The sequence below is a fragment of the Tenrec ecaudatus genome, chromosome 15, assembly GCF_050624435.1.
Source record: "Tenrec ecaudatus isolate mTenEca1 chromosome 15, mTenEca1.hap1, whole genome shotgun sequence".
Lineage (NCBI taxonomy): Eukaryota > Metazoa > Chordata > Mammalia > Afrosoricida > Tenrecidae > Tenrec > Tenrec ecaudatus.
In genome coordinates, this window is record NC_134544.1 from 56,276,070 (window position 1) to 56,303,092 (window position 27,023).

General features: G+C 40.3%; 1 protein-coding gene across 1 annotated transcript in view; it reads left to right on the plus strand.

The window, feature by feature from the left end:
* Nucleotides 1-4,934: 4,934 nt before the first annotated feature.
* USP14 (ubiquitin specific peptidase 14) overlaps nucleotides 4,935-27,023 on the plus strand; it is a 58,429-nt gene continuing 36,340 nt past the window's right edge. The window contains exons 1-7 of the mRNA XM_075532915.1: nucleotides 4,935-5,217; nucleotides 9,078-9,223; nucleotides 10,919-10,951; nucleotides 19,119-19,223; nucleotides 19,585-19,688; nucleotides 22,278-22,336; nucleotides 25,843-25,973. Of these exons, the coding sequence (XP_075389030.1) occupies nucleotides 5,202-5,217; nucleotides 9,078-9,223; nucleotides 10,919-10,951; nucleotides 19,119-19,223; nucleotides 19,585-19,688; nucleotides 22,278-22,336; nucleotides 25,843-25,973 (594 nt within the window). The 5' untranslated portion in view covers nucleotides 4,935-5,201. The remainder of the gene's footprint in view (nucleotides 5,218-9,077; nucleotides 9,224-10,918; nucleotides 10,952-19,118; nucleotides 19,224-19,584; nucleotides 19,689-22,277; nucleotides 22,337-25,842; nucleotides 25,974-27,023) is intronic.

Genomic DNA, 27,023 nt, shown 5'->3' on the forward strand with positions numbered 1-27,023 from the left:
AGTCTTGTGGATTCAGTGATGGTAGAAGCATCTCAGCACTGGCGTGGGTCTCCATGTGGCTCTTCCAGTTCTAGGGCTCTGGCTACATCAGTGTAGCTCCACGTGGCTTGTCAGCAGGAAGATGAAGCAGAGAGTCTGTGTGTTTCTGGCCTCCTGTGAACACCTCCAAATGCGGACATCAAGCTGTGACCTGATTGACAGGCTAGACTCCACAAGTTGACACCAGATTATATAACTACCACAGACACCAACGTAATAAAAAATGCTATAAGTAGGTGACTTTAACAAACAGAAATTTATTTTCTCAGAAAGGCCCTCCAGGAGATCGATGCTAAAGTAATGATTTTGTTTTTGGTGGAGTGGGGGAGGGTTTAAAGGATAGGGAAACACTAGGCAAAAGGCCAAAATAGCTTAATTATTGTGTCCAGTTGTGGAGATTTCGAAGGAGAGGATTAACAGTAATATACTTCTGTTTTCTGTGTTCCTAATAAATATTTGGATTGAAAATATCCTTGAAGGTAGATGTAGAAACAGATGAGTGGATCAACTGTTTGTTCAGCATCAGCAGTTTTTGGTCATTATTCCAGAAATGTGAGTATATGCACTCGACGAGCTATTTAAACCCTAAAATCGCCAGGGGTTCTGGGAGGCATTACTTTCATTTTACAGTTAAGAAGACTTAAAAAATTAAGAATGATACCCCCCAACCCCTTCATTTCTTCCAGGAAAACCTTAAAAGCTTGAAGTTTTTTACAAACAAACCATCATTTTCATGACAGAGACTGCTGAATTCCACCAACACCCACTGTCCCCTTACAGATACAGCCCTCTCACTGCAGCCAAGTTCAAACCCAACAGGTGCTCCCTGTGTGAAGCATGAAGCTTTCTACTCTTCCCTTAAAGAATGATAGCCTCGGAGCTGTTCTAACCATCCTACGGGGGTCCTTTTGAGTCAGCATCAACTAGATGGCAATGGGTCTTCATACATGGAGTTTAAGTTTGGGTATCTGTACCCTGTTAGAAAAACAAGGAGCTCTGGTGGTGTAGTGCTTATGCAAGGTCAGCCGTTGGAAGCCCCCAGCTGCTCCACAGGAGAACGCCAAGTCTCTCTACTCTGGTAAAAATCTCAGAAACCCAGCGGGGCAGTAAATCCTGTTCTAGAGGGTTGCTGTGAGTCAGCATTGACTTGATGGCAGGGAGTTTGGTTTTGTTGTTAGAAACATATTTATCAGACTACCATGCAGTTTTGCATAACTTTGTAACTAAGTTTTTTTTTGGGGGGGTTAGGTGTTTGGAACTTTTATGTTTATTTTTTAAAAACGTTTTATTAGGGGCTCATACAACTCATCACAATCCATACATACATCATTTGTGTAAAGCACATCTGTACATTCTTTGCCCTCATCATTTTCAAAGCATTTGCTCTCCACTTAAGCCCTTTGTATCAGGTCCTCTTTTCTCCCCTCCCTGTAACTAAGTTTTCACCAATGCAATGTGAATATGGGGTGTTTTGTGCCCATCCTCCTCATTCCTCTTGCTTCAGAAGAAATTGATACCCCGTACTTCCCCTTACCCCCCACTTTCTTCTCACTGTGATCTGAAACCCAAATGTGCCTGAAATACATCTTCAACTAGGGAGACAAAGACAAGAACCTTAGTGTCTTGCTGCTCCAGGGGTGATTTTCCGATTAGCAGAATCAGACTTTACTACTATCTTAGGATCCACCATAAGCCTGTCTGCATTTTAACCAGATCTCAGATGAATCGTATCTACCTTAAGCTTTGAGAAGCACCATTTTAGGGGTTGTGCTAGACTAGGTTGTCTAGAGAAACACATTCATTGACACTCATATATGTATAAGAGAAAACTTTACATCAAGGAGTAATTATGCATCAATAAAACATCCCAGGCCAGTCCAAATCAAATCTGCAAATTTGATTGTAGCCCATAAGTCTGATATTAGCCTATGAATTCCTCTTCAGACTCATGTAGCACATGCAATGATGCAGAATACAGAGGGTTCACATCGGTGGAAAGGCTTGTGGATCCAATGGCAGCGATGCATCTCCAGGGCTCTGGTTGCCATCAGCATGGCTCCATGTGGCTTTTCAACAGGAATGTGCAGCAGTGAGAGAGTTTCCAGAATCCTCCTGAGAAGGCCCTGTCCATCCACAAGGAAGGATTATCAGGCCGTGACCTGACAGGCTAGACTCCACCCCATCATTCTTTTATCAAGTTGACATGAAATTATGTAACTACCACAGGGGTTAACAGAGGAACTTTATGGAAGGAAAGTATGCTTCCCTCTCATAACATTCTATCTGCTTTAAGCAATTGAATTTGAGGCCACTTTATGACAGTAGCTTAACATTTAGCCTAGAATAACTTTGTTTCATCTGTTGACCTAAGTAACAGAACCACTCCACCAGAAATCCTACTGTATAATGCATCATTATGAAATGGAATCCAACTCAATCTTTTAAAAAAATCATGTTATTGGGGCTCCTACAACTCTCATCACAATCCATACAGCCATCCATTGTGTCAAGCACATTGGTTACCATCATTTTAGAAATATTTTCTTTCTATATTTTCCCCTCTCCCTCCGTGAACCCTGGATAATTTATAAATTATTATTTTTTTCATGTCTTACACTGACCAATGTCTTCCTCCACCCACTTTTCTGTTGTGCATCCCCCTGGAAGAAGGTTATAGGTAGATCATTGTGATCGGTCATCCCTTTCTCCCCCCACCTTCCCCTTCCCCTCCTGGTATGGCTGCCCTCAACAATATTAGTCCTGAGGAGTTTATCTGTCCTGGACTCCCTGTGTTTCCAGCTCTGATCTGTACCCATGAACATGCACTGGTCTAGCCGGATTTTAAAGGTAGAATTGGGGTCATGATAGTGGAGAGGAGGGAGCATTAAAGAACTAGAGGAAAGATGTAGGTTTCATCAGTGCTGCACTACACCCTGACTGGCTTGTCTCCTCCCCGTGATCCCTCTGTAAGGAGATGTCCAATGAATGGCTCCTTAAAGTTTCTGAGGCCATAAATCATTGCAGAAGCAGACAGCCTCATCTCTCTCCTGCAGAGTAGTTTGAACTGAATTGCCAGCCTTGCAGCTCAATGTTAATTCACTGGGGAGCCGAGGCTCTTTAAAAAGGACCCCTAGTGGCAGCTTGTGTTATCAGGAGGTGCTGCAGGGATCAGTTATCAGGCATCAAAGAACAAAAAAACCATATCAATATGTGCTTACTTCCCTGATACGATCCCTGAAGACAAATGGGTGCATAAGCAAATGTGGCGAAGAAAGCTGATGGTGCCCAGCTATCAAAAGATATAGCGTCTGGGGTCTTAAAGGCTTGAAAGTAAACAAGTGGCCATTTAGCTCAGAAGCAACAAAGCACACATGGAAGAAGCACACCAGCCTGTGTGATCCTGAGGTGTCGAAGGGATCAGGTATCAGGCATCATCAGAACAAAAAAATCATATCACTGTGAATGAGGGTGAGTGTGAAGTGGAGACACAAAGCCCATTTGTAGGCCACTGGACATCTCCTTACAGAAGGGTCTCGGAGAGGAGATGAGCCAGTCAGGATGAGATGTAGCAACGATGAAACATACAACTTTCCTCTAGTTCTTAAATGCTTCCTCCTCCCCACTATCATGATCCCAATTCTAGCTTACAAATCTGGCTAGACCAGAGGATGTACACTGGTACAAATAGGAACTGGAAACACAGGAAATCCAGGGCGGATGATACCTTCAAGACCAGTGGTTCCAATGGCAATACTGGGAGGGTGGAGGGAGGGCGGGTTGGAAAGGGGGAACTGATTACAAGGATCTACATATAGCACCCTGTCACCTCCCATGTGGCCCCAGTACAGTACCCTCCCCTCCCCCTTGACGGAAATAGAAAAGAGCGAGCCATTAGTCTCACCACCAGGCTGGGCTGGGCCTAGGGGGCAAGTCACTGAATATGAATCAGAAATATGTCCCCTTCGTGGTCTCCCCAGGGAGAGGAGGCACAAGAGGGTTACCAGTCTCCTCCGAGGTTTGGACGGCAGGGTTCATGAGGAACCTGAAGAAGAGGTGGGAAACTACTAGGAAATTGGACACAGATCTGCATCTGGGCCTAGACCCTGTAGGCTGCCTCCTCACCACCGACAGAGTAGGAAGTGGGCGGTAAATGTTTTTAAAATCATATTCTAAGGATGTCTTAGTAGTAATAGTGGAAGGGTAAATAAGATGATTGATGTAAACTGATGGAATCATTTCCCAAAAGGGTTGTTGTAGGAAAAATCTATGAGAATGGCTACTTCAAAACATCGTTCCCAGCATTTGAGGTTATTACAAACCTTTATTAGCTTGAATTGCTATCTTCCATTGATCTTAAATGTCTCCATTTACAGGTTAATTTCCTCTTTAAAACGTTTAGGCTTATTTATGCATGAAAAATTGAGAGCAGGAAGAGGCTTCAGAAAACTTTGTCCCCCAAAAAAGTAAACCCCCGTGAACGGGAGAGCCAGACATTTTTACTGAGATAGACTAAGTAGCGAGGCGGAGCGTAGCTCTCTACTTGCAGTTTTCCTACTATATTAAGAAGGAAGACTCTCGGAGCCATCCTTGTCCACTACTTCGAAAACGAACGATACCATTTCCTGAAAAACACTATAGCATTGGAAATAACACGTTTCCCTCCGGCCGGCAGCCACACCGGGTAGGGGCCACGCGCGCAAGCGGCGCGGCGCGCGGCGTTGTCGTCAGTGCGCAGGCGCGCGGCGTTGTCGTCAGTGCGCAGGCGCGCGGCGTTGTCGTCAGTGCGCAGGCGCGCACGGCTGTCGTCAGTGCGCAGGCGCGCACCTGTACCGGCGGCACGGCACCGCGCGTCGCCCCGCCCACCCCTGTCCCTCCTCTCCCCCCTCCCCTCCGCCAGCCCCTCTTCCCACTTCCCTTCTCCTTCTTCCTGCAGGGCTCGCCGCGCCCCGCAGCTGCTTCGCAGTGGTTCGGCTGTTCCGTCCAGCGAACTGCGCGCCGTTGCGTCATCTCCAGTGGCCGGTTTGAATGAGACTCGTCGCCCCAGCGCCGCCACCGCTCCCGCTCGTCTGCCTCATTCCCTGCCGCGGCTTCCTCTCGTTTCTTCCCTTCGTTGCTTCTGCCAGGCCACCCTTCCTGCGCCACTGCCCGCCTCGGTCCCCGCCATGCCGCTCTACTCCGGTGAGCTCCGTCCCCATGCGGCCCCGGCCCGGGCCCCACGCTAGGCCTCTGTAGGCCTGACCCCGCGGCGGCGGCTGGGGCGGGGAGGGAAAGCGGGACGCACTGGAAACGGCCGTGTGGTGATGGCCCCGCACCGCCTTCTCCCCTCGCTGGTGCTGAGCCCGCGGCGCGTGGGAGCGCTTCGCATCGGGGCCAGTGAGTGGGTGCGGCGGGCGCGGGAGTCCGGGGTGGGGGAGCAGGCGTCCTTTGGGAGTGGTGACTCTGCAGAATAGTTTGTCGTCTGAGGGTGTCCGAAAGGCTGAGGTGCAACTCCGGGCAGCCCGGGCCAGGCTGAGGGTGTAGTGCGGCTTAGGGGGTTCCGTGGTCGCGGTGGAAGGAAGGGAAAGGGGGGAAGGGAGGGACGCACGGTGTTAGCTCGGCCTTCTTGGGCCTTGGCGTTTCCCTCAGCGGCTTCCCTTCCCCCGTGGTGTGTCCTTTGCTGACGGGCCCGACCGTAGCTTTTGCACCGATTTCTGTTTCATCCCAAGGCAGTTTAGGAACTTAACTTTTTGCTTCATGTTTATGTAATCAGACACAGTTGTGGGCTGTCCAAGAAGCGTAGTAGTAGCTTTGAGGGAGAGATGAAAACAAACTTCCCCTTTGATTGGTGCGTGACAGCACGTTTTTGCCACGATGGCAGTCCGAGGGACAGGTCGGGCATCACATTTTTATTTCGTGAATGTATCCTGCTGTTTGTGTTTTCAAAATGGCACCTAACATGTGTATTGGCACTGGTTGGATATGAAGGTACGATTCATTAACCATCCCTGAGGGGGCTCAGTAAAAATCATTGTAAGTTAATAGATTCAGCATTTTCAAAGGTGGATCGGATTTACAGGAGTCACGTTTTCTCCCAAGGTGGATTCCCTTTGGTCTGGAATCTCGAGTGTCATGCTTTCAGTAGTGATTTTTCAACACTTCTCTATAGCCTCAGCAGTGCACAGGGCGATGTTTGAAAATATCCTTTCTCTGATGAAGTAAAGACAATAAAGGAAGCTGTATGCTAACTCACTCAACCACGCAAAACCAACCCCTCTGCTCAGTCACCAGTATTTGTGTTTTAAAAATTATGTCCATTGAAATATTTTATGGGCCTAATTGGATCTTTTCCTCATTGCCCAAATGAGGAGATTGAAGTAGGTTTCCACGATGCCTTCAATCGAAGTCTCCATATTGCTAATTTGTTCTCAAGTTCAACCACCGCCTTGCATTAAAATGGTGTGAACATTTTAAGTGCCGTTTCATGTTTGAATAAAAAATTGAATATCCATATTCTGACATGGTTAAAGATAAACGCCATAAAAATTATTGAAAACCTGCTATACGCCTGGCACAGAGCTAGAGTTTTATGCATGTTGCTTTGTTTTAACCTTGAAAAAAATTACTCTGTTGCATTGTTTTAATAATTATCTGAGGTTGGGATTTCCCTTCCGTGGATATGTAAAAAGTTTAACTTGCTCAAGGTGAGACCGTAAATTTCAAATAGGTTTCCTTGTCATTATTTCTAACACTGTTTTGGTCTAGCCCTATATCATAATTTTTTACTTGAGCTGTTGTAATATGTTGTTAGCTGATATCAGTGAGTGTGTACTGCTCAAATTCGTTTTTCCTGTTGCTGCTAGAGATAAAATATTCAAATCAGACTACAGTAACACTTAAGAAACCTTTCAGGGAATACACATTTTCTCCAATGTAAGGTTCATATATTTTACCATGAGCCATGCTACCTTTCTTGATTCTTCTCTAGCTGCCACTTTGCTATACTTTTTTCACTCGGGGAATTCCCTCTTAACACACATTATGTGCATTCGAATGTATATCTTGTCTTCTTACCCAGGCATAGTCATTCTCTCTTATTCTTCAGCTAATACCTATTTTTTTTCTTTCAGTTATCACTTCCCCTCTGAAATCTTCACCTCACTAATGAAGCCTTCCTCTGTGCTCCTGTAGTGTTTTATAACATTGCTAGTGTCCTGGCAATCACTACACACGTAAACTTTCTTCCCCTGACCCCCCCTCATAATCTTTTTAAAAATAATTTTATTGGGGGCTCATACAACTCTTATCACACTCCATATATACGTCAATTGTGTAAAGCACATTTTTACATTTCGCTACCCTCATCATTCTCAAAATATTTTCTCTCCATTAAGCCCCTGGCATCAGCTCCTCATTTTTCCCCCTCCTTCCCTGCTTCCCCCTCCCTCATGAATCCTTGATAATTTATAAATTATTATTTTGTCATATCTTACACTGTCCGATGTCTCCCTTCACCCGCTTTTCTGTTGTTCATCCCCCAGGGAGGAGGTTGTTATATGTAGATCCTTGAAATCGGTTCCCTCTTTCTACCCCACCTTCCCTCCACCCTCCTGGTATCACCATTCTCACCACTGGTCCTGACGGGATCATCGGCCCTGGATTCCCTGTGTTTCTAGTTCCTATTTGTACCAGTGTACATGCTCTGGTCTATCCAGACTTGTAACGTAGAATTGGGGTCATGATAGTGGGGGTGGGGGGAAGCATTTAGGAACTAGAGGAAAGTTGTATGTTTTATTGTTGCTATATTGCACCCTGACTGGCTCTTCTCCTCGAGACTCTTCTGTAAGGGGATGTCCAGTTGCCTACAGATGGGCTTTGGGTGCCCACTCCACAGTCCCGCTCATTCACAATGATGTGATATTTTGTTGTGCTTCTTCCTTGTGGGCTTTTTTGCTTCTGAGCTAGATGGCCGCTTGTTTACCTTCAAGCCTTTAAGACCGCAGATGCTATAGCGTTTGATAGCTGTGCACCATCAGCTTTCTTCACATTTTCCAGCATATTTTTAATGCAGTTTTTGTGGTAAAATTTGGTGCCTCGGCGGATAATTGGGTTGGTTTATACTCACATGTACATGGTATGTTTCTTTCTGGACTGTCAGTGCTATTTCATTGGTTTGTGCGTCCATTGTTATACTAATTCTTGGCTGTTTGGATTACTATAACTGGAATCAGGAAGTGAGTTCAACTTTATTCTTCTCTTTCAGCATTGTTTTAGCTATTGGGGCATCTTGCTTTTCAATATAAACTTGAAGATTGAGTGTTCTATTTCTGCAAAGAAAGCTGTTGGGATTCTTATTGGGATTACGTTGAATCTGTAGATCGCTTTGGTTCAGTTGTTCGCTTAGATTGATCACCAGGCTTTTTTTTTAATTAAAAATATTTTTGTTTTCAGACTCTCTTTAGAGGCACTCTGGGTGGATTTTAGCTGCCAACAGTTCAACTTGAAGTGCATGATTAACACATCACCATTTGCATCAAACAGCAACTCCTAACTGATCCTAAATACTCTTTCTTCTCCCAAGATTTGATTTTTCTCATGCTTGAACTACATTCTAATCTTCTTTTCCGCTCTCTTCTGATAGTATGTACTGCTTTTAATGCATATTAAACACACTCTTGAACGCCAAAAGAAGCATATTTTAGTAAATACTCAGTGTGGTCATGTTTTGTAGAGTCTATTGGCCCAGGTTTCAGAAGACTTGGATATTTACTATCCAGTTTTGTAACTTTAACTCAACAGCAGTGATTTTTGTGAATTTAGAAAATCAACTACTTAAAATTCTCAGTTTCCTTATTTATTTAATGAGGAATTGTATTAGATTTAGTAAGTGAAGGACTGATGTATTGAATGAAAGTCTGTAGCTGGGCATGATGAGGATGCAAAGGTGAATGGCATTCATTGGCTTTCATGAACAAGCTTAGATGATCCTCTAAGGATCTCCTAATTTTAAAATCTTATTATATTATAAATGAAAAATAAGCTTTTTAAAATTTTGTTTACAGTTACTGTAAAATGGGGAAAGGAGAGATTTGAAGGTGTGGAATTGAATACTGATGAACCTCCAATGGTATTCAAGGCTCAGCTCTTTGCATTGACTGGAGTCCAACCAGCCAGACAGAAAGTCATGGTGAAAGGAGGAACATTGAAGGTAAAATTCTATCAGTTTTTCATGTCATCTCATCATTACAGATTCATGATAAAAATTAACACCAGAAAATGTGTTTAGTGTTAATTTACTGTTTGAGGCGGTGTGTGTGTGTGTGTGTGTGTGTAATATGTCATCATTGAAATGAACAGGTAAAATACACATGGGGTCATCATGAGCTGGATTCAACTCAAGTGGCAAAGGATTCTTTATTTGTGTAGTGTAAGTGAGGAATATTTTCTGTAACTATTTTGAAACTTAGAAAAGGATTATTTTCATTTTAAAATGCAGTGTGTCAGTGGAGATCTGTGGGGGTCAAGGAATTAGCAGACTTTCCATTTATCTGAACAGTTTCAATTTTTTTCATGTGAGAAAGAGATTGAAAGTTTTATATTGTTTAGATTAATATAAAAGTTTATCTGTATTTCCTTAGCACATTTCTGTTTCAAGGATAGAAAACTTGTTTTAATTAAATATGAAACAATGGATTTTTAAAAGATCACTATTACAAAAGGTGCTTGTGTATATATGTTTGCATGAATAAATTTAAGTGCTTCAACATCTTTACTACAGAGCTGGCTTTGGAACTTGGAAACACATTACAATTTTCCCTTTGCTCTTTCGTCTTGTTTCCTGTTGGTTAAAGGAGAGCTCCTTTCTCTTAAGATAAATCACTGACTTCTACCTGGGGATGGGAAAGAAAAATATCGATTACAAGGGAAGGACCTTAATTTTTCCTTCTCCCCTGGAATGACCTTAGTCTGTGGTTAAGCGTGCAAGCTTACCTACATTATCCATGAAACCCAAACCAAACCTTTTGAAGATGTGTACCATATAGAATATAATAGAACTGCCCCTTGGGTCTCCTAGATTGTAAATCTTTATGGGACTGGAAGACCTCCCTTTTGTGGCTGGTGGGTTTGCACCACTGACCTCTTGGTTAGTGTCAGAGTGCTTTAACCTCAGTACCACCAAGGCCCATACCTCCTTGACAAGGGGGCCATAAAAAAGTTTCTTTAATATTGTGCATAATATAAGTGTAGTTTTTTGTTTTTAATACTTCATGAGTTACATGTAAAATGTTTCTAAATTTACTTAAGATATTTCACATGAGTGGAATCATACAATATTTTCCCTTATGTGTCTGACTTATTTCACTTAGCATAATGTTCTCAAGGTTCATGAATGTCATACCATGTGTCAGAATTTCATTTTGCTGTGGCTGAATAATTCATTGTCTGTATAATACACATTTCTTAATTCATTTCCTGATGGACACTTGGTTGGTTGGTTGTTTCACCTTTTGACTGCTGTGATTGGTGCTGGAGAAACATTGGTGTACAGATACTTGTTTTTGTCCCCATTTTCAATTCTTTAGTGGTAGGTACTGTTTACCCCAAACAGTATTTTTTGAAAGACGGCCAGCCCATTTTCTGCAGCATCTAGACTATTGTACATTTCCACCCTACAAGATACAGAATTTCAGTTCTATGCACCCTTGCCGTCACTTACTGTTTTCTGTATTAGTAAATTATCTATTTTTTTTAGTTAAAATTTTTTTGGCTATAATTTTAAATAATGTATCTATACCAAATAAATTTTATTCTATGTTGAAGTAGCTTAAAAGTTAGTTGATTATGAGATTATATTTAGATTTTGCATAGGTGGTTGAATGCTTTTTATTTGTTTTTAAAACAGGATGATGACTGGGGAAACATCAAAATAAAAACTGTAAGTATTAATAACCAAAACATTTCTTGAGACTTGTTTGGAGGTTCTAGCAGGGGAGTGCAGCTACTCGTATACCCTTGACGGAAGGACGGTCTTCCTTCTATCGGGGAAGGTCGTCCTCTTCAACCGAGCGCGCAGCTTCGGGAGGGACGCACATGGAGCAGTGAGGGAGGAAGGGGACACCCGCCTAGCCAGCCAGATCACCCGAATCAACCCTGGCGATCAATGGGGTGACAGATGTCACAGCCAGATCGCCCTCACATCCCCAAAACATTTCTAATGAAGTTTTCTAATTATTATTCCAAAGTAAATTGCAGATGACTTTTCCCCATGTTTATGTTCAGCAGTGTTAGCACCATTTGTTGAAAATACTTTCCCTTTTATATTGACTTGTACTGGATTCTTTGGAAATTTATTGTAGGTCTACTTGTGGGCACTTGTTTCATTTACATTGTTGATTAGATGAGTCACATAGTCTTGAGTTAAAACTTTTTAGTAAGTCTTGAATAGGGTAGTATAAGTTATCCAACTTTTTTTTCTTTTCCCAGAATATTCTATCTATTCTAGCTCTTTTTCTTTATATAAATATATAAATTTTAGATTACGATTAAGTTTGTTGAGATTGCATTTAATCTGTATTTCAGTTTGTAGAGAATGACCATCTTGACCATATTACATGCTAGGTTCCTTGACCATGGTGTACAGAGAGGCTTCAAAAGCTTGTGGAATAATTCTATTATATTTTAATTCCATTTTTTATGAACTTTTTGAAGCCCTCTCTTAATTCTCCTTTTATTTATGTTTATATTATTTATATTTTATTTTCTCTTAGCAAACTTTGTTGATTTTTAGTGGAGAGATTTTGTACTTTTTTCCTTAGATTTTTGGAACCTAATATTTCTTTATTGGAAATGATAATACAATGTTGTTTTTCTATTTTCATGAATATAAAGATACAAGTGATTTTTTAAAAAATTGGCTTTCATCTGTAACACTGCTAAAAGTAATACTAGTTCTATTTTGCTAAATTCTATAGTACTTTATATGTAACTAGCTTGTTATCTGCAAATAAAGATAATTATACTTCTCCCTTTCTAATCTTTATGACTTATTTTTTTGCCTTATTTCAGTGGATTTTTTTTAAAACCTTTTTTATAGTTTGTGTGAAAGTTTACAGAGAATGTTGGTTTCCCATTTAAAATATATATTCATATTTTATTTTGTGACGTTGGTTGCAGTCCCCTCAAATTAACTACAGTCACAAATTTCTTCTTTTGGTTCCCAATTTCCATTCATCCTTCTCCATGTCTTTTCTTGTCCTCTGCACTCTGTTTTTGAGTAAACACTGCCCTTTTGGCCTTACATTCCTCAGGACATCTTTGTCTTGTCTAAGTTCTTTAAGACTTTTGTTATGAATGGCTGTTCATTTTATTGTTCCTCACATTATTGGCCTATTGTTTGGCTGGCAGGATGATCCTTGGGCAGGCTCAGTTCCAATATTTAAGAATATCTAAGGCCATTATCTCAGGGGTTCCACCAGTCTTCGTCAGACCACAAACTTGGTCTTTTGCAGGATTATAGAGATTTGTTTATTTTTATTTTATTAAAAGATCTTTTTATTTGGGGCTCTTATAACTCTTATTACAATCCATAAATCAGTTGTGTCAGGCATATTTGTATATGTTGCCATCATTTTCTAGACATTTATCTTTTATTGAGCGTTGATAGATTATAAATTATTATTTTCATAGCTGACACTGACCGCTGTCTCCCTTCCCCAGTGGTTTTGTTTTACATTTCTCCTGTTCTGTCTGTGACCTTCTGTGTGATCCTAGTCAAAGCAGTAGTTGGGTACCATTTGGTTGTACTGGTGCTATGACTCACATTGTTAGTTATCTTTGGACTAATAGCTTGGGTCTTTGATTTTCTTCACTCTTCTTTCCCCTGGAGAGGGAGAGAATGGTAGTTACATCTTATGAGCTGCTCAGAAGCTTTTAAGCTACTCACCAACATAAAACTGTGTTTGTGGATTTACTATGGCAATTGACCTGGATTTCTTTTGTCTAGGTCTTCTAATACATGTTAGTGAAGTGAGATTGGGCATTTTTGTTTTGTCTAAGTTCCTTAAGGCTTTTATTATGAACAGATGTTGAATTTTTTTCACATGCTTCTGCTTGTTAAGATTATATGACTTTCCTCTTTATTAACTGTTGAACCTTGAAATAGTTATCCAACTTTATGACCTTTAACCCTATTTAAAATATTGAGGATTCCAACGAGATTTTGTAGATGTGTTTATATATATATATTGATATTTACCAAAATTTGAACCTCTTATACATTAAAATCTATTTGTTTTGCTTTCAGAAAGGAGCTTACTATGCATGTCACATCTGTGTTGGTCATTTGGATAATACTGGTTTATTGAGCTATTTACATTTTATATACAGACACATTTCATAATGTATTATCAAAAATTGCATTTATTAGTATCTCTACTTGTCTCATGAGAGAAATCTTTTAAGTATGCGCTGTTAAAATGGCTTGGGGGCAGAATCTGACCCCTTCTGGCTTCACTGGTCCACAGTAGCAGTAGCTGTCTACTCTGAATATAAAACACAGCAACTCACTGCCTTTGAGTTGAATCTGACTCATGGTGATCCTGTAGGACAGGGTAGAATTGCCCCATAGAGTTTCCAAAGTTGTCGATCTTTATTTTTTCTTTTAAAAATAATTTTATTGGGGGCTTGTACAACTTTTATCATAATCCATACATCCGTTCATTGTGCCAAGCACATTTGTACATTTGTTGCCATCATCATTCTCAAAACGTTTTCTACTTGAGCCCTTGGTATCCACGTTTTCCTCTCCCTCCCTGCTACCTCCACCCTAACGATCCCTTGATAATTTATAAATTATTATTATCATTTCGTGTACTACACTGTCCGATGTTTCCCTTCACCCACTTTTTTGTTGTCAGTGCCCCAGGGAGGGCGTTATATGTAGATCATTGTGATTGGTTTCCCCTTTATTCCCTAACTTCCCTTTCCCCTCCTGGTATCGCTACTCTCATTATTGGTCCTGAGGGTTTATCTGTCCTGGATTCCCTGTGTTTCCAGCTCTTATCTGTACCAGTGTACATCCTGTGGTCTAGCCAGATTTGTAAGGTAGAATTGGGATCATGACAGTGTGGGAGGAGGAAGCATTTAGGAACTAGAGGAAAGTTGTATGTTTCATCGTTGCTACATCACACCCTGACTGGCTTGTCTCCTCTCTGAGACCCTTCCAAGGGGATGTCCAGTTGCCTACAGATGGGCTTTGAGTCTCCACTCCACTCTCCCCTCATTCACAATGATATGATATTTTGTTCTTTGGTTACCTGATACCTGACCCCATCCACACCTCGTGATCGCACAGGCTGGTGTGCTTCTTTCATGTGCGCTTTATTGCTTCCGAGCTAGATGGCTGCTTATTTACCTTCAAGCCTTTAAGACCCCAGACGCTATATCTTTTGATAGCCGGCCACCATCAGCTTTCTTCACCACATTTGCTTATGCACCTGCTTTGTCTTCAGTGATTGTGTTGGGAAGGTCAGCATCATGATATGCCAGTTTAATATAGAACCTTTTGTTCTTGCATTGAGGGAGTACTTGAGTAGAGACCCAATGTCCATCTGCTACCTTAATACTAAATCTATAAATATATGCACATAGATCTATTTCCCCATAATATATAAATATATTTACATATGTACATGCCTGTATTTAGAGCTTTAGAAATGCCCTTTACCTCCTAATTCTTTCCTCTGTTTCTTTTTACTTTGCTCTTGTCCCACTATCAAGTTCATTCTTCATTTGGGTTTCAGTAATTCCTCTCGGTTACATTGCCCTTGATCAAGCCCTACCAGTCCTCCTACACCCTCCTCGCCATCCATTTTGGATCACTTGTTCCCTTGTCCGTGGGTTTGTTAACCAACTTCCTTTCCCTCTGCCTCCCCCTGTCCTATGTTCCCCAGGATCTGTCATTCCGTAATTTTCTTGTCTGTCTCATTTATCCCACCTATCTTATCTATATAGACCTGCAGAGATAATAATACGCACAAAAACAAGACAGCAAAACATAGCAACAAAAGAAAACAGAACATCACCAAAAACCAATGACAAAAAAAAAGCATATAAATAGTTCAAGGTCTATTTGTTGACCTTTAGGAGTGTTTTCCAGTGGAATCTGATGAGGTGCCATGCCCTGGCCCCAAAGTCTATTTTTGGTACTCCCTCTGGACTTCCTTGCTCTGGTCCCCTTGTGGTTCTGTTGCACATCCTTAGTATCTTGCGTTGGTGTGGTGGGGTCAGATCAGGTGCAGTTCCAGTCTTGTGCTCCATAGGGCTATGGATCAGTGAGGGATGTCATGTCTCACAGTGGGGCAGGCCATATGGTCCTTTGTGTACTGACTGCTCTGAGCGGGGATATGGTCCTTAAGGCTTGGTGGGCCAGGATGTGTTCCACTCTCTCTTCCTCACCCTTCATTTGCTCCTGTATAGCTTTAGTGCTGTATTCTCAAGTAAATTATTCTGGGGGTAAGGGGGATTGTCCACATAGTTGTGATTGGGGCCTGGCCCTTAGACCTCTCTGTTGGTTCCCTGCTTCATGCCGGTATGTTGCGTTCACATCTTAGAGCACCGGGTTGAAATCTGGTCCCTCTTTTCCTATGGAGATATAAACAATACCTTCCCCTTGAGTGGGTTAGTGCCCTGTTCCTCTGCTACCCATGTCTTTCTTTCCCCCCTCCTTTTAGTTGGCTAGCATATGTATCCCTGGATTTGGTCTGTCCCCTTCCATACTACCTGGACCCCACCACAGGAGTGTTTGTTAAAGCAGTTTTTTCCCTGTGTACCTTTTGCTTTTTTTATTTTTTGAAGCTTACCTTAGCAGACCCATGTTGTACTTGTCTTTTTGTGCTTGGCTTACTTCATTTAGCATGATTTCCTCCAGTTCTTCTCATGCGGTGATGTGCTTCATGCATTCATCACTGCTTTTGATAGATGCGTAGTACTCCTTTGTATGTATGTATCACAGTTTTTTAATCCATTCATCTGTTGATGGAAATTTGGGTTGTTCCAACTCCTTGCAATTGTGAACTGTGCCGAGATGAACGTTAGAGCACAGATGTTTGGCCATGATTTGTTCCTTGCCTCTTCTGAGTATATGCCCAGTAGGGGAGAACTTTGGGGCAGGGAATACATAGGCTATCAGACATAGGGAAGGACACAAACACAATGAGTCACAAATTGACAAGTGGGATATACTGAAGGTAAAGCACCTGTGTACATCAAAATAATTCACCAAGAGAGTCCACGGACTGGGAAAACATCTTTATAATGAATGACATATCAGACCAAAGGCCTTATTACTAAAATCTGCAATACTGTGCTAGCTTCCACAAAGAAAAAAACCTAATTTCCCACTTAGGTGGTGGGCAAAGGACCTGAATAGAAGTTACACAGGGACAGAAATCCTAATGGCCAATAAACATATGAGAAAATCATTAGGCATAAGAGAAATGCAAATTACCACCTAACACTGTCAAGATTGCACATTTCAAAAAATCAGAAAGCAACAAGTATTGGGAGGGGCTGTGGTGAGATAGGAACTCTCGTCCACTGCTGGTGGACTTGTAGGTATGCACAGCCACTATGGAAATTGATTTGGTGATATCTAAAACAGATGGAAATTGAACTAGCAAAGTTGGATCTTTATGGAAAGAGATCTATCTTCTGTGGATCTGCTGGTTGGTGAAAATTTTTAACCTTTTGGTTAGCAGCCAAGCTCTTCAGCCACGGAGCCACCAAGGTACCGTGTCTTAATATATAAAAAGGAAAAGAGCCAACTTCTCTGCCTTACAGAATGCAACTCACAGCCCCCTTGTAGGACAGGCAGAACTGCCCCTGTGATTCCCAAACTGTTCCTGGGATCACAAAGCCTCATTTTTCTCCTATGAAGCAGCTGGTGGTTTCAAATGACTAATCTTGAGGTTAGCCCAGTGTGTAACCACTACACTACCCAGAGCTCTTGCCTATTTTTCACAGATCGCATTGTGTGTACTTCAAGACAGATCTTGAAGTGTCCTTTTTGATAACACAACACCATTTCTCTGAATTGTGTCATTCTCAGCATAGTAAACCATATGACTATCTGAAGCAAAATGGTCTAAACCAGTCCATTTCAGCTCATTAACACCTCAATTTTTATGCGTTCCTTTCAGTTTTAATGACTTCCAGTTTTTCTAGTCATATTTCTTACATTGTTGATTTCTTGCAGCAGTTTTTCTCCCATTGAGGTTAATATATGTGGAATTTAAAATTAGATATTTTGTATTAAGGTACTCTTCATTTGATGTTTAAAAGTTGAAAGATTTAATATTCTGAAAATCTTAGATTCAAATGTAAGTAATTCTTGCTATGGAGTTCTGGTGACATAATGCTTACTAGATGGGCTGCGATTTAAACCACCAGAAGCTCCAAATAGTTACAATCCAGGAAACCCAGAGGGGGTCGTATGTGTCAACATTGACTCGATGGCACTGATTTTTTAAAAAAAATCATTGTGAAACAGACATTTACAGAGTGAGTGTTGTCAGTGATTGGACAATTTGTTACAGTGAGAAATGTCACTAGTATGAATGATCATTTGAGAAATCTTTCCCCACCCCCACCCCCAGCTTTGTTTATACTTTAAAAATCTTTCATTGTGAGTTGAGTGAAGGTGCACAGAGAAAATGTTTCCATTCTTTAATTACATATTTTGTGTCATGCCATTAATGTAACCCCTACCATATAGCGTCATGTACCCCATCCTTCCACCCTGGCTTTACTGTTTTTATTTTTTTTCTTTCCTAACTCTCTGATCTTTATCCTTGGGTAAATGCAGCCCCTTTGATCGCAAATAGCTGATTATTCTAAGGTGTAAGTATCCCCAGTATTACTGTTCTCCTTTTAGGCCTGTGTATTATTTGGCTGAAAATTGAGTTCCAGGAATGTGTTTAGTTCCAAACCTGAAGGGTGGCTAAGGAGCATAGTCTTCAGGATTCCACCAGTCTCTTTCCAGCCAGTAAGCCTCATCTCTTATATGATTTTGAGTTCTGTTGTCTATTTTTCTCCTACTCCATCCAGTGTGGTCTCGTAGAGAGCAAGCAGGTGGTGGTGGGAACTGGGCAGCATCTTGAATTGGTTTCATGGTCATAAAATAAGGTGACCAGATGTCCCACAAGCGGGACAGTCCGATTTTTAACAGTTTTTCCCATGTCCCGCGGCGTTTTAAAAAAGTCCCGATTCTTGGAAAGAATTCCCGACAAGCTAGGGTATAAGGTTTTCAGCTGCCATGTGGTTATTTCGCCAGGATATGAGTTTTATCAATGGTGTCCCACTGGTGTCCCGCTTTACCAATGTTAAAATCTGGTCACCGTATCATAAAAGGCTGAGCTTCCAGGTGGTCCATTTATATGTGCCCTCGGGTTTCTTCACACTGACTTCCTCTGGACAGAGAGAGACCATCATACCTTAGATGGCCACGCAGAACGTTGTGCTTGTGAACCATGTTATGCTAACTGACGTGGGTGTACCCTGTCTGAAGCTTTATTGTGGTATCATTTACATACAATAAAATTCATCTGTGTTTTTTTAGTGTACATTTTGATGATTTTTTTCATTTTGATGAATTTATGTACTTTTATATATTTAGGTAACCTTTCCATTGAATTTAAGTAATCTTGTAACTTCCACCACAATCAAGATAAAGAAGTTTCATTACTCTAAAAAGTTTCCTCATTCCCCTTTGCAGATAAGCAGGTAACCCCTGGCTCTGGCAGCCACCACCTCTGTACCTTTTTTTTTCTTTTTAGTGTATGTATAGAGTTGTGTAACCATCACGCAATATAATTTTTAAATGTTTCTATCACCCCAGAAAAAAATCTTATGGTCACTAAAGTCTCTCCTCATTTCTTCTTCCAACCCAGCCCCTGGCAACCACTAGCCTTTGTAGATTTGCCTTTTTGAACATTTCGTATCAGTAGAATCATGTAGTATGTATCCTATTTTTTTGTCTGGTGTCTTTCATTGGGCGTAAACATTAGCTTTAATGGATTTTTGTGAAATTACTGTTTTTGAAACAGGGAATGAATCTGCTCATGATAGGTTCGGCCGACGCGCTTCCTGAGGAACCCTCAGCTAAAACCGTCTTTGTTGAAGACATGACAGAAGAGCAGCTAGCGTCTGCTGTAAGACACACTAACTCTTACGTTAGATAAGTACTTTTCAAAGGAGAATCAAGGTGACTTTCAGAAAGTTATGTCTACGTGTTTCATATTTAATCCTTAATATCAGGATGTCTAATTTCACAAGTCATTAGTTTTCATTTTTGTAGAGCCATTTTCTACTCAGATAATATACACAAACACTAATTGATCCAATCTTTTATTATTTTCAAGAAGATGAGGGAAATAAACAATGCTACTTTAGGATGAAAGTGGACTAAAATAATAGAGTTTGGTGTGTAACTTGCCTCAGACTCTGAAGTTTTAAAATATATACCATGTTAATTCATTTATAAAAATTGTCTAATTCTTTTTTTCACATCAGATGGAATTGCCATGTGGATTGACAAACCTTGGTAACACTTGTTACATGAATGCTACAGTTCAGTGTATCCGTTCTGTGCCTGAACTCAAAGATGCCCTTAAAAGGTAAGGCTCAAGAGAAAAGTTTTACATCTTTGAGGTTCAGATGTGGGTGAGTAATGCTTTGTTAAATGTTTGTAAACAGCTTTATTGAGCTACTATAAGATTTATTCATTTAAGACTGAGCCATGTAACCTGGCCTCTGCCCTGCTTGGACAAGTGTTCCAAAGGCCTTTAGATCTCCCTGTTTGTGTGCAAGGAACCCTGGTGGCAGTAGTGGTTATGCTTTGGGCCTAGACCTGTAAGTTCAGTAGTTTGAAACCATGAGCCCACTTCTCGGGAAAAATATGGGACTTTTTATCCAGTAAAGAGTTACAGCCTTGGAAAAACTCAAGCGGGCAGTTCTGCCCTGTCTTTTAGGGTCTCTGAGTCAGCATTGATTTAATGTCAGTGAGTTTGGTGTTTGGTTTTGTGTATAGAGAAAGCCACTCCACCCTGAAAGTGCTCAAGTTTAGCTCCATGAATCAGGAAACTTAGCTCCACCAAGTGCTGGAGGCTTCTGACTCCAGCAAACCCTCTGCAGGTACTTTGTCGTCTGTGGTTCTGGAAGCCCACCACACTATCCCCTGCTGGTATCCTTGTTTTGCTGCATCTACCAGTGTTGCTGCGACTCTACTGTTTCCTCTCATTTGAATCACAGGTCTCTAGCTCATGGATTGTGAAAGTTTAGTGCAGGGACACACCGGCTCTATAAGGTACCATATTTATTTGTCTCCTGGTGACATGTGCAAAGTCCATGAAACGAAGTATCACCATCCTTGCCTCCAAGGAGCATTCTGACTGTACTTCTTCCAAGACAGCTGTTTGTTCTTTTGGCAGTCTGTGCTTTCAGTGTTCTTCGCTGGCAGAATAATTCAAATGCACTAACTCTTGCCTTCCTTATTCAGTGTTCTGTGTTTATGTGCATATGATGAGACAATTAAAAATACCATGGCCTATGTCAGTCACACCTTGGGCCTCAAAGTAACATCTTTGCTTTCCAACACTTTATAAAGATGTCTAAGATATCTTAAGTTGCAGATTTACCCAGTGAAATCTATTGTTTGGTATCTTGACTGCTCTTCCATGAGCAGATTGTGGAGCCAAGCAAGAAGAAATCCTTGACAACTTCAATCTTTTCTCCATTTATCAGGACGTTCCCTATTGGTCCAGTTGTGAGGGTTTTAGTTCTCTTTACATTGAGCTGCCATCCACACTGAAGGCTGCACTCTTTGATCTTCCTCAGCAAGTGCTTCAGGTCCTCATTTTCGGCAAGCAAGGTTATGTCACCTGCATATATTACAGGTTAATAAGCCTTCCTCCTATCCTGATGCTATATTCTTCTTCATAGAATCCAGCTTCTCTGATGATTGGCTCAGCATAAATATGGAGACAGAATTCAGCCTTGTCGCACACTTTTCCTGATTGTAAACTTTCTTTGCCACATTTGCTTAGCCATCATTTTCAAAACATTTTCTTTCTTCTTGAGCCCTTGATACCAGCTCTTAAAAAACAAAATTAAAAAAAACCCCTTTATTAGGGGCTCATACAACTCTTGTCACAATCCATACATACATCAATTGTGTAAAGCGCCCTTGTACATTCATTGCTCTCATCATTTTCAGAGCATTTGCTCTCCACTTAAACCCTTGGCATCAGGTCCTCTTTTTTCCCCCTCCCTCCCCGCTCCCCCTGTCCTCTTGAGCCCTTGATAATTTATAAATTATTATTTTGTCATATCTTGCCCTGTCCGACGTCTCTCTTCACTCCCTTTTCTGTTGCCCGTCCCCCAGGGAGGAGGTTACAGCTTTTACATTTCAATAGTCATTGATTATCAGTGCATCTTGATTGCCTGGTCAATTTCAGACTGAAAGTGGTGCTAAAGTTGTTAAATTTATGTATCACTAGCTTTAGTGGGGGAGAAAGAGGTTTTCTACTCCTATGAATAGTTACGGTATAGGAAATCCACAGGGATTGTATCGGGATTGACCTGATTGATGGCAGTGAGTTTGGCTTTTAGCTTGAAGCTTTTGTGATTCGTGCATCAATGTGAAGGATACTTGTATGGCTGGGTTTCTTTATGCAAGCAGGTAGCTTCCTCTGACAGACATCTTTGTACTTCACCATCTCACTGCAATTGAGTCCAATGCAACTCAGTGACCTGTAAGACAGGGTAGGATTGCCCCTGTGGGTTGCCAAGACTGTATCTTTACAGGAGTAGAAAGCTTCATCTTTGTCCTATGGAGTGGCTCTGATTTTGAATATCTGACTTTTTGGTTAGTAGCCCAACTCTCACCACCAGGGCACCTTAGTAGACCGTAATACTGTCTTATTAAAAATGGCCAAGAGAAGTCTATTTAAGTTCATTGATGCCTAGCATGTAAGTATGTGTTCCATTTCGATTTTGATGACTTCCTACATTCATACTCAGTACATTCCAGCTTCCAATTGTTTGTAGATGTTTGCAGCTGTCTCCTATTTTGAGTCATGCCCCATCAGCCAATGAGATTGTGGGTGGTACAGTAAGTGATCAGTCCTGTTCATTGGTCTCTCTCCATTTGAGTCTCAGACGGAATTGAATCCTATTAGTGTTTGATTCTACCTTAACTTTTCTAGGTATGCAGGTGCCTTGAGAGCTTCAGGGGAAATGGCTTCAGCACAGTATATTACTGCAGGTCAGTACCTTTATTAAATAGTTTTGAGAGAGGGTTGTAGCAAATATATTCATAACTCTTCATTCACAGTTTATTTAGTGCCTTTTCTTTTACACTGTGTGTTTTTGAAAACATCACTGATATGGAGTGCTTACACTAAACCACTTGGAACTAAATCATAAACCAGCCATAGCTATCCTGTTGGAAAAATAATCCAAATGTCATTTGGTAGAACTGTAACTTTGGCGTCACATTCATGTTTATAACCGCAGTTCTATTGAAATATAATTGACATAGGAGAGAGCTTGCTCATTCCGAGTGTAGGATTCATTGTTTTTAGAATATTCCCAGTTGTGTAGCCTTCACCACATTCAGTTTTAGAACCTTTCATCCCCCACACCAGCTTAAGTAGTCACTCCTCCTCCTGTGCCAACTCTTGTACGCTCTAGGCAACCTCTGGTTCCTTTGTGTCAGTGTAGTTTTGCCTATTCTGGACTTTGCATTTAAATCAAGTCACATCATGTCTTCGTGACTAGTTTCCTTTACTTACTTAGCGTGAAGTTTTTAAGATTCACTCATACTGTCACATGTATCAGTACATTTCTCTTTATGGATAAAAATATACATTATACTCTTGGCTATATGACATTTCATTTATCTAGTCATGAGTTGTTGTTTGATTAATTCTACATTTTGGCTAATGCAAATAATGTTGCTGTGAGCATTTGTGTACAACACAAGTCTTTGTATGTTTTCATTTTCCTTTGAGTATACCTTGAAGTTTTTGTAATGAATGTTTGTTTCCCACTTGTGAGGAACTTCCAAACTATTTTCCAAAGTGCCTGTATGTGAATTCCAATCTCTCTCTCTTTACAAGCACTTGTTATTACTTGCCTTTTTATGTATTATCTACTGGGTGTGGAGTGGTATCGTGGTTTTTTGTTTGCATTCCCTCTATGACTAATGCTGAGCACCATGTGCTTATTGACCATATCATAGTGTTGTGTTCAGTTTGTTTTTCATACTAAAAACAATAAAACTTAATTTCAGCCCTTTCGGGTTAGGGAGAGTATCTACTGTATGTACTCGTGTATAAGCCGAGATTTTCAGCACATTTTTAATGCAGATTTTGTGGTAAAATTAGGTGCCTCCGCTGATATTTGGGTCGGCTTATACTCGAATATATACGGTACAATTTTTTAAAAGTGATAATAGATTTGTTGAAATTCAGTTTTTCTCAACCATTTTGGGTATATAGTTCATGGACATTAATTACTAGTGGGGTGGAATATTTTTAAATTTTTGTCTTTTAAGCTTTCTAACTATACATAATTTAAATTTATAAAAAATTATAAGAAGTTGGTTTATCATTCACTTTCATTAATAAGTTTTAGGCATGCCCTTTATTCCTGAGTATAATAGGGTGGGTTTCCTGAGAACAAGCCCATTTATAACTCCAAGACAATTATTAGCTTCTAAAATATGGGAATTTATCATTAGCATGACACAATTTTTCCCAGTTAATTTCCACTATGAAATTTATTTTCCCTTCTGCTTCAAGATCCAATTCAGGATCACACATTACATATAAATGTCTTCCCTCATTTGCCTCCTATATCTAGGATTTGTTTCTTGATTTTTTTTCCTTTTGATCTGATGACCAGTTGCTATAGAGTCAGCGCCAAGTATTGGTGACCCCTTGTGTTTCAGAGCAGAACTGTGCACCATAGCGCTATCTGTGGCTGATTTTGGGAAAGTAGCTCATCAGCCGTTCCTTCTGAGATACCACTTGATCAACTTGAACTGCCAGCATTTTAGTAACAGCCAACTATAATAACTATTTGTATCGCCCAGTGACTCCAAAACACTTCCATAACCCAAACCGATAACCACCAAGTTGATTCTGACTCATAGTGACTCTGTATAGGTTTCTGCAGCTGTAAATCTTTATGGGAGCAGATAACCTTGTGTTTCAAACACAGAGAAAATATTAAGTACCTGTATCTATTTTTTGGCTGGTATATACTTTAAATGTTATTAGAATGTAGGTAATTTTGGGGCATATTTTTAAATTAAAAAATAACCAACTTTATAGTGATGCTTACATTTTAGTCCTCCAGAAATAGTTTTCTAACATCATGTTATATTTTTGCTTTTATTTTAAAATCCAGAAACATTTTATTGGGCACCTACTTTGTGCTATTACACCTTTCAGTCTGCATAATAATGATGATAACATTTCATATTTAAGGTGTTGAGAAAACAGTACAAGTGAAGCTAATATAGATTAGCTTTTCACTGCGTATGAGATTCTAGTGGGTCAGCCTCTGTAAAGGCAAGGTGTTATAGCTATGAATTCAGCAGGAAAGCATATTTTGAATGGAGAGTAGCTGACCTTTTATGGTTAGGAGTTTTGTGATGGTGACAGGAGATAAACAGAAAACTTTGAGAAGTAGACAAATTAGTTTGGGTTCCAAGTTTGATGAGTCAGGAAGTATGTGTTACTGAGCCTGATTTCAGTGTTAAGAATTCAGTAGAAGGGAAGCAACTGTGGATTTAAGAAAGGTGTCAACGGTTGAGATTTGTCTCCCAAAATTATGTATTAATATGGCTGGGCCATGGTGTTCAGTTGTTTGGCAATTATGTAATGATGCAGTTTGGCAGCTGTGTAATGATATAATCATCTTCCATGATGTGAGCTGAAGTGATCAGCCAATCATTTGGAAAGTGATTCGGGTGGGATGCAACACCCTTGCTCAGGTTACAGCCCTGATCCAATGTAAGTGGAGTTTCCTCTGCTGTGGCTTGCATTTCCTTCAATCTTAAAGAGAGAAAGGAAAGAAGTAAGTAGAGGGAGGTACCTAGCTACCAACAAAAGAGAAATACCAGGTGTAGAGAGCATCATTTGCACCCCAATATCTCTGCGCTAAGTACCTCCTAGATCCAGGGAAAGATTGGTACCATGGAGGTCCAAGGAACACAGGGCTCACAGATTTTGAAAGGGAAATAAGGTCCTTCTCCCAGAACTGGCAGGGTAAACCTACTGCTGACACTGAATTCAGACTTTTTGCCTACTCTAAGTTGGGAGAGAAAAAATTTATTAAATTAGTATTGCTTTTAGAGCAACACTCGCTAACTAAAGACAGGAAATGAGTTAGCTGGGGTGATGACGTAATGGCCTGCCTGGTCCATAGTCTAAGAAAGTCACATTGTGTTGTTCACTTGATCCCTCAATAGAGGTTACGTGTTCTCGCTATTGAATTAATGCAGCCTACTTTGGTTGGGACAATACAAACTGGCAAATGGGGAGAAAGGGAGGCAGAGTTCAGAAGTTGATTAGTAACAAAATTTCTGATGAATTATTTATGTTAAATATTTTCCTTTTTTTTACTAGGGGTCAGCAATCTCAAGGAATAGATATACATAAAAATAGTCATTAAATAGGTATTTCTTTATATTAACTAAGAAGATTACGGTTCTATGTATTGTCATTATTTTATTAAGGCAATATTTGCTTTGTTTTTAAGCCCTTAGAGATTTGTTTGATTCCATGGATAAAACTTCTTCTAGTATTCCACCCATTATTCTTCTGCAGTTTTTGCACATGGCTTTCCCACAATTTGCAGAGAAAGGCGAACAAGGACAGTATCTTCAACAGGTAATTAGGTCAAGGTTCTGTAGTTTTTATTTGATAAATTATAAAACTTAGGTTTTCTATAGTTAATGTTATCTTTTTTTTTGTTACCTATTTGGAAATTACAAGCACCAGTTGCAGAAAAGCGATCCTACTTCTGCATTTGCCTCCTTCTAGTTTTTCTACTAATAGTACCTGTATCATTTAAAAATTTTTTATTGTGGTAAAATAAACAAATTTGTTAACATTGTAACCATTCTTAAACACAACACCAAAACCTCCAGCTCCCATGAAGTGGATCTGACTCAGGGACCCAGTAGGACAGAATAAAACTGCCCCTGTGGGTTTCTAAAATGATAAACTTTATGGGAGTAACTATTCTTAAGTATGTATAATTTATTGGCATTACTTATAGTTAGTATAGGATATATAATTAAGTATAGACTATCGCCACTAAATCCAAAGATTTTTATTATCCCAAACAGACACTCAGTACTCTTGAAGCAGTAATACCCCAGTCTTCTTAGTCCCTAGCCCCTGCTAACTACTATCTTGGTCTTTATGCATTTATTTATTCTATATATTTGATAAATGGGATCATTTGAAGGGGCTTCAAAAAGTTAGTGGAAACACTTTATTTTACTGAAGCCCCCTTATACAATAATTATTCTTTTGTGTCTGTCTTAGTTCACAGTTCACTCATACTAGACCATGTTTCATTTTATTTTTATGGCCGAATAATAGTCCATTGTATATGTATGTATTGCCACGTTTTATATATCCAGTCGTCCGTTAATAAGACACTGGGGTTATTTCTATTCTTTGACGACAGTGAACGTTGGTGTAAAAATCTGTTGTAGTCCCCCCCTCCCCCCAGCATATCAAGAATCTAAATTCAGTCATAATTTTATCTTTAACTTTTGAAGGCCTGTCAAGCTGGTTTTCATAATAGTACCATTTAATATTCTTGTCATCAATGCTTGAGGGTTTCAGTGTTTTCACATCTTTGCTAAGACATGGTATTTTTTGTTGTTTACTTCATTTTGTTTTTGATAGTAGCCATTTACTCTGTGC